This window comes from Maniola jurtina, chromosome 12, assembly GCF_905333055.1.
Source record: "Maniola jurtina chromosome 12, ilManJurt1.1, whole genome shotgun sequence".
NCBI lineage: Eukaryota > Metazoa > Arthropoda > Insecta > Lepidoptera > Nymphalidae > Maniola > Maniola jurtina.
In genome coordinates this window covers 5448905-5456434 of record NC_060040.1, presented here as the reverse complement: position 1 = coordinate 5456434, position 7530 = coordinate 5448905, and the positions used below count along the sequence as shown (strand labels likewise).

The 7530-nt window shown below is 33.8% G+C and overlaps 1 protein-coding gene across 1 annotated transcript; it reads left to right on the top strand.

Annotated features, from left to right (window-relative positions):
- Nucleotides 1-332: 332 nt before the first annotated feature.
- LOC123870002 (toll-like receptor 6) lies at nt 333-5494 on the top strand. The gene has a single exon (XM_045913149.1). The coding sequence runs from the start codon at nt 500-502 to the stop codon at nt 4526-4528; it is 4029 nt and encodes a 1342-aa protein (XP_045769105.1). The 5' UTR covers nt 333-499; the 3' UTR covers nt 4529-5494.
- Nucleotides 5495-7530: the final 2036 nt, after the last annotated feature.

Here is a 7530-nt window from a genome sequence, read left to right as displayed (position 1 = left end):
AGTTCCATACGAAACTTCGGCTATAATATAAGAGCTTTAATAAATAAGAGAACAGTGTGTTAAGAGCGTAAGTAGTAACAAAGAATAAGAATAACGACAATGAGGCCACAAAACTGAAGCTGACACATAAGGTACTCATAGTAAGCAGGCGATAAAACAATTTAGCTTAGGGTCAATGGGTCTATTATGCACCCTTGCTTGATATGTTTAATTGTTACCTATGAGATGAAGTTTTCCTAAGGCGCCGGCCGGGTGGCGGCGCGGCGGGGCGTCGGGCGTCGCAGGGCGGAGCTTCGAGCCCACAAAGCGCCGCTCAGTCGGTGGGCAGCCGCCATTCGGGACATACACCCGCTGCTACCGTGTGAAAGGCTGACATGCCACGCGACTCGCGATGTGGTTCCTACCGCGTGAATATTTATGACGCGATCACCCACTTTGCCTCATTATAAATGGCACTGCCGACCCCGATGCCTCACCGCAACTCGCACACGACTATAAAATGCCAATAAAACGAACTATCGTGAATAGACTTGAGCGCCGAAATTTTAACATTGTAGTGTATGTGTTATTCTACTGCTATGTCGTCGACAGGAGCACCGCAGCCGAAATGCCGCACGAGTGCGCCTACCGCACAGCTGAGACGGAAACGTCGGAGGACGCTGTGCTTTTCTGCAAAATCCGAACGATAAGCAGTTTGGATCACCTGTTACAAAATATTAGTCGGACACACTTCGACGATGTTATTTCCTTACACGTTCAATGCAGTGAAATTCTTTTCTTTGAAAGCACGCTTGCAGCGCAAACGGAAAGGACTTCCGGTAAACATTCGAACCTAGGCAAGCTTAGAGATCTTGTCATTGACAAATGCAAGATACGTCAGATACCGGCGCGTGCATTTGAGAATTTCAAGGATCTAAAATCTTTGCACGTGACTACACACAACAGTGAATGGTCTGCGATGACTATGGAGTTGCATGAACATGCGTTTTCGGGACTCAGTGAGTTAATCGAGTTAGATTTAAGTGACAATAATATTTGGAGCACTAAAACTGACACGTTCTGCTCATTGTACAGTTTAAAAACTTTGAATCTGACCAGAAATCATTTGCAAAATATCAAAACTATAGGATTCTCCGATTCGACGCGGGAACAAAACTTGAGTGTGAAAAGTTGTAATTTAGTATTAGAAACTCTCGATATGTCTTATAACGATTTGATTGTGATAACTGAAAATAGTTTGTCCAAATTACGTTCACTGTCGAAGTTATTTTTACAAGACAATGCAATATCTGCTCTCGAGGATGGTGCTTTCGAGGGTCTTATAAGTTTGCAAGTATTGAATTTGTCTAGTAACTTTATGAATAGTATTCCACCTGATATATTTTCCGATACGAAATCTTTAAAAGAAATTATACTTAGTAACAATACGATAAATGTTTTACCCCCTGGTCTTTTTAGAGGTTTGGAACAACTCCAAGTATTAGACCTTTCTAATAACGAACTAACTAGTCAGTGGATAAATAAAGGTACACTCGTAGGGCTGCTGCGTATGGTGATATTAAATATTTCATACAACAGACTTACTAAGATCGACCGTTTTATGTTCCAAGATTTATACAGTTTGCAAAAACTAAACTTAGAGCATAACGAAATATCGATAATCGATGAACACGCTTTCGAAGAACTTCGGAACTTACATTCTCTCACACTTTCGAATAATAAACTCATACATGTGCATACTAACATATTCACTGACTTGCACGTCTTACACGAGTTATTTCTAGATAATAATAAAATTAAACACATAGACGAATATGCCTTTGAAAACATGACTACAATTGAAGATTTAGGTCTTAATGACAACTTGTTACCGGCAATACCGACCTCAATTCGAAAATTACGGTCTCTCAGATCGCTGGATATCGGGAACAACAATATAACCCATTTGAATCGAGAAAACTTTCGTGGTCTGACAGAACTTTTTGGTTTGCGTCTCGTAGATAACAAAGTTACTCATTTAAATGAAGATACTTTTGAACATTTGCCTCAGTTACAGGTTCTTAATTTAGCATCTAATAAAATAAAACTGGTTTCAACTGGTTGTTTTCGTAAAAATATTAATTTGAAATTATTACGCATGGATGGAAATGATATTACGAAGTTCGATGGGATATTTTCTTCTTTAAACAGTTTGGTATGGTTAAATATGTCAGCTAACAAAATTTCTTCATTCGATTTTGAAAGCTTTCCTAGTACTTTGGAATGGTTAGATTTACACATGAACTTTATAAATACAATATATATTAATGAAATGAATTCAAATATTAACATTAAGTTATTGGATCTAAGCTATAACAATATTAGCCAGCTTACGATCACTTCTATACCTAAATCAATAGAAAAACTTTATTTAAACAACAATAATATACAACACATACAAGTTGGTACTTTCTCTAAATTACAAAAGCTGTCAATTGTAACATTAAATAATAACAAGATAGTACAACTTGACATGAACGCATTCAGAACAGATCAAATAGATGAAGATAGTGATTTACCAGAGTTCTTTATAAGTGGTAACCCATTTGTTTGCGACTGTTCAATGGAATGGATTCAACGGATCAATTATTTAAGTCACAGTCGACAATACCCGCGTGTGTTAGATCTCGATAAAGCTTTTTGTTCATTGGTTCATTCGCGAGCTAAAGAGAAAAAAAAGATAATAGACATGTCACCTTCTGACTTTCTGTGTCCATATGAAAGTCATTGCTTTGCCCTGTGTCATTGTTGTGATTTTGTTGCTTGTGATTGTGAAATGATTTGTCCCAATAACTGTAAATGTTATCACGATATAACATGGAATGCAAATGTCGTGGATTGTTCAAATGCCGGGTACACAGAAGTGCCTGATAGAATACCTATGGATGCCACTGAAATTTATTTAGATGGTAATGATATCAGTAATTTGGGTAACCATGTATTCATTGGCAAAAAGAAGCTACAAGTTTTGTACTTAAACAACACAAAATTAAGAGAAGTGAATAATCAAACTTTTAAGGGAGTCGACTCTTTGAGGGTATTACACCTCGAGAATAATAAATTAGTTGAGTTAAAAGGAGATGAATTCGTGCATCTTAATAATCTGAATGAATTATATTTAGATCATAACGCTATAGTTCATGTTGCGAATAATACGTTTTCATCATTAAAATCTCTGTCGGTTCTCAGAATCGATGATAATAAACTTGTAAATTTTTTCCCATGGAAATTGTTGGCATCATCTTCAAAAAGTTTAGCGCATGTTTCAATAGAAGGCAATCAGTATTCTTGTGACTGTAAAAGTATAGCCGAATTGGATACTTGGCTTCGAAAAGATCCAGGGGATCCAGAAAAAATGTTATGTACAGACACTGAAGGAAAATCAACCAAAATAACAATCGCTTCAGTTTTAAGTCATTGCAAAGAGTATTTAGGATCGATGCATGACCCTACAGTGTCTAAAAATGAAATTGTCTCCAAATCGTTATTTCTCCCTGACAACTATTTTGCTGTTATATGTGGAGTTATTATTATTATAGTTGTAATTTGTCTTGTAGGTGCCATATTTTATGCATTCAGATACGATGTTAGTGACTGGTTGTATACAAATTATGGTGTGCCTTTATTCAAAGAACAGTCGTGTCCAAACGTTGAACATGTATTGGAAGGAAATTCTAATCACATGTACGATTATTACGTGATATGTAATACCAAAGATACCCAATTTGTATATCATAATATTATGTCAGAAATAGAATTCAGAAAAATGTCCTCCAAAAAATTTCCAATGAACGAAGCCACCCTTAACATACTCACATTAGATAGCTTTTCAAAATCTTCAAAATTGTCCAAGCGTCTTCTAATCGTTTTGACGACCAACTTCATTTGTAATGATCTATGTGATTTTCATTTTAAAAATATGTTTTATAGCTATTTAAAATCCTTGAACCGTAGCGATTTAAATAAGGTAATATTTGTTAAGATAGTAGATAATAATCAAATAAATGACGAACTGTGTTTTGTATTAGATAAGTTTAAAAATATAGCGTGGAATGATCCCCGTTTCTGGGATAAATTCATTGCTTTACTCAATTCCACCGACACTATTATCACAGTGAAGAGCTCAGAGAAGAGCGTATTCAAGAAGTCATTACGTCAGACTCCGACATTGAGATACACTACAATGCCGGTCACAAACGATAGTTGCTCAAAGCAGAATTTTTCAAATTCTTTACAGTATTGTAAAAGAAACGACGGGGAAACATCACAGAATGAAAGTTCTCCTTCCTCGGACAACACGTATGGGGAAGGGAACAATTCGAACAATAGTTACATGTCAATTGACAATAGATCATGTTCCCGGTTTAATTATGACCTCAGGCTTTCCCCGAGTAGTGGTCACGTATATTCTAGGGTAGAAGATATATCGCCGACTGTACCTCGCTCCATAACCAACACCGCTACTAAGGGTCGCACTTACTTTGTCTGAAAACTTATATTTTACTTACGATTGCATTGTTCTTTTACTTCTCGCACTTAAAACTGTTAAGTGCACCTTTTGAATAATAATGTTAAAATTAATATTTATTTATCACTGTACATAGATTGTATTTTCTTATACTAGAATAAGAACGATTTGGTCAATTTTCACATACGTAAATGACCCGTATTAGTTTACGTATCAACTAAAGATAATACGATGGTAATTAATATTAAAACTATAAAAAAAACAATATTTTGTACAAAGTTCATGTGAAAATGTTAAGTCTGATAACATAAACATTTTTCAAATATTAATGATAATTAATTATTGTATTTAAAAGTTTATTAATGTGAAATGTATTTAAATCACATTCACTGTAAAACAACACCAAATAGTGTAAGTTGATATTTGTAAATTTCATGTTCACAAAAATATTAGGTATATTTTACGTCTTTTAGGGCCAATTGTATATATCGAGTGGTCAAAATTAAGTTTTTTTTATATTTTGACCACCAAAAAAAGTAAATTGGTTACACAATTCAGTATGATAATTTACGTATTTGGATCCAATGTTAACAAACCCTGATTTGTACAACCCATTTTGCTTTTAAAAATTTAACGGTAACCGTATTATTTGCAATTGGCCCTTAATAATTTTATTTCTTACTATGTTTTTTTTTTAAATTATTGTTTATATTACATTCGGCCTGGATTTTATTTTACCTACTACTTATTATTGCCAGGGAATGTTCATTACTAAAATTTCTTTCATCGCATTATAATTTTCATAACAAAAGTTTATTATAGAGTTCGTATTTCTTTGATTATGATTATGCAAAGCGTCGTACGCATATGGAGTGCTTACTTTAATTTAAAATATAATTATATATTCATATAAAAATCTATGTTTGCGATGTTATCGTTTAGAATTAATGCTTGAAAACTTATATAATTATTATAACTAAGCTAAATCGTGATATTAGATTTAATAATTATGAATTTGCAAAATATAAATGTAATTTTTGAATTGTAATTATTAGTCTTAATAAAATTATTGTTTTGTATAAAATGTACAAAGATATCTTAAAACCATAATAAAATTATACTGACGTTTTGATACTCATTATGTCTTTCATTTGCAAAATATTAATGTTCAAAGCGAAACCTTAATTAAGATTAATTACATAAAATATAATTTTACAGACGAAATGGGAAATTGTAAATTTTATTTCAGTCCCTGTTTTAATATAATAACATTGTATTATAGAACCTTTTTGATTTCAACATTTACTTACGTCGCGCGTCCTGGATGTATAATTTTATCAGAAGCGCATTAAATGGGACCTCTGGGTATTTTTTTTTTTTTGGGGAAATAATAATAATTATTACTTACCGTAACTTTTGTTTATTACTTAAGTCAGAAATATGTTTTAATAAACATACCTGATTTGTGCTTTATTCATATAAGTACTTACCTACAATTCATACTTTTTGACTTTTTGTTATAAAAATTAATGCTCTGGGCCGATTTTTCAATCATCAAATAACTTTTATCTAAGTAATAAATTTGACGTTTCGACAGATTTCTTACAGAAGAAATGTCAAAGCCTCAAATTTATTCCTCAGATAAAAGTTAATTGACGAAAGATTGACGATTGGAAAATCAGCCCTAAGTAATTTATATCAATGCCTAAGTCATAATCTCAAAATACTAAATTGAATTCAAAAGAAAGATTTCATTTAGGTAGGTACATAAAAAGATAAACTCAGAGGCAGGTAGGTATAGGTAAATTATATTATATAATAATAAAAATAAGCCCATTAAAAAAGGATTTCAAAAAACTTCAATCAATCGAAGCCGCCTCATTATTCCTCTAAATACATAATATCTATCCTATACCTATTTAGAACGCCAAGACGTTACTAATACTCCAATACCACAGCCAATAAGGCTGAAGGAGATACTGTGTTATCTGTATTCCATACAAGCTAATAGACCCTCGAACAAATTAATCTATTCCTAATACGAACGTTACTAATTGCATGTGGATACAGAACGTGTGCCTACATTGAACGGACAAACATGAGCATCTTGGATTATTACGAGAAATACTAATATAATTAGACTAATATTAGTGTTGTTAGTCTATTATTTGTTGGTTATTTTTAGGGCTCCGTTCCTCAAAAGGAAAAACGGAACCCTTATAGGATCATTTTGTTGTCCGTCAAGAAGTCAAGGGTACTTCCCGTTGACCTAAAATCCTGAAAGGCAGATGGATAGGTAGCTCAAGTAAAGGAAAAACTCCAAAATCCGTGAATTTGTGGTTACATCACAAAAAAAAATCATGAAAAAATTTTCAATTTTCAAAGTACAATATAAGTAAGTATACCAAGTGGGATATTATATGAAGGGGCTCTATCTGTACATTCTAAAACAGATTTTTATTTATTTTTTCGCATATTATTATGGTGCAAAATGTTGGAAAAAATACCTGAGTACGAAACCCTTGGTGCGCGAATCTGACTCGCACTTGGCCGGTTTTTCTTTATGTGTACGTCTTTCGGTTGTTGATGATGATGATTCTTCAAATATTGTTGGTCGATTGATGAAGAATGATTGTTGGTAACCATCAGGGCTGTCTGTGCACCTCGGACGGTGCTGCGCGGACTAACGATAGGATGCTCTTCCCATACTTACCATTGGGGTAAATTCTTGAGCCGCGATGTTCTTTTCTTCGTCCTCTGCTGGCAATTTTACATACACAGAGGTCATATTTGCTGGTTCTCTCATAATATGACCAAAGTACCTAAGTACATTATATAGATGATGCCCGCAGCTTCGCCCGCGTGGATTGGTCAGATCCCCTGCAGCATCAGGGCAGCAATTTATGGAACAAAGATGTCGCCAAGTTCATTAATCGATTAAAAAAAATTACGCAATTCGGTTCAGAAATCTTGGAGATATCAGTGTTAGGTAGAAAAACACAACTCCTCCATTTTTCAAAGTT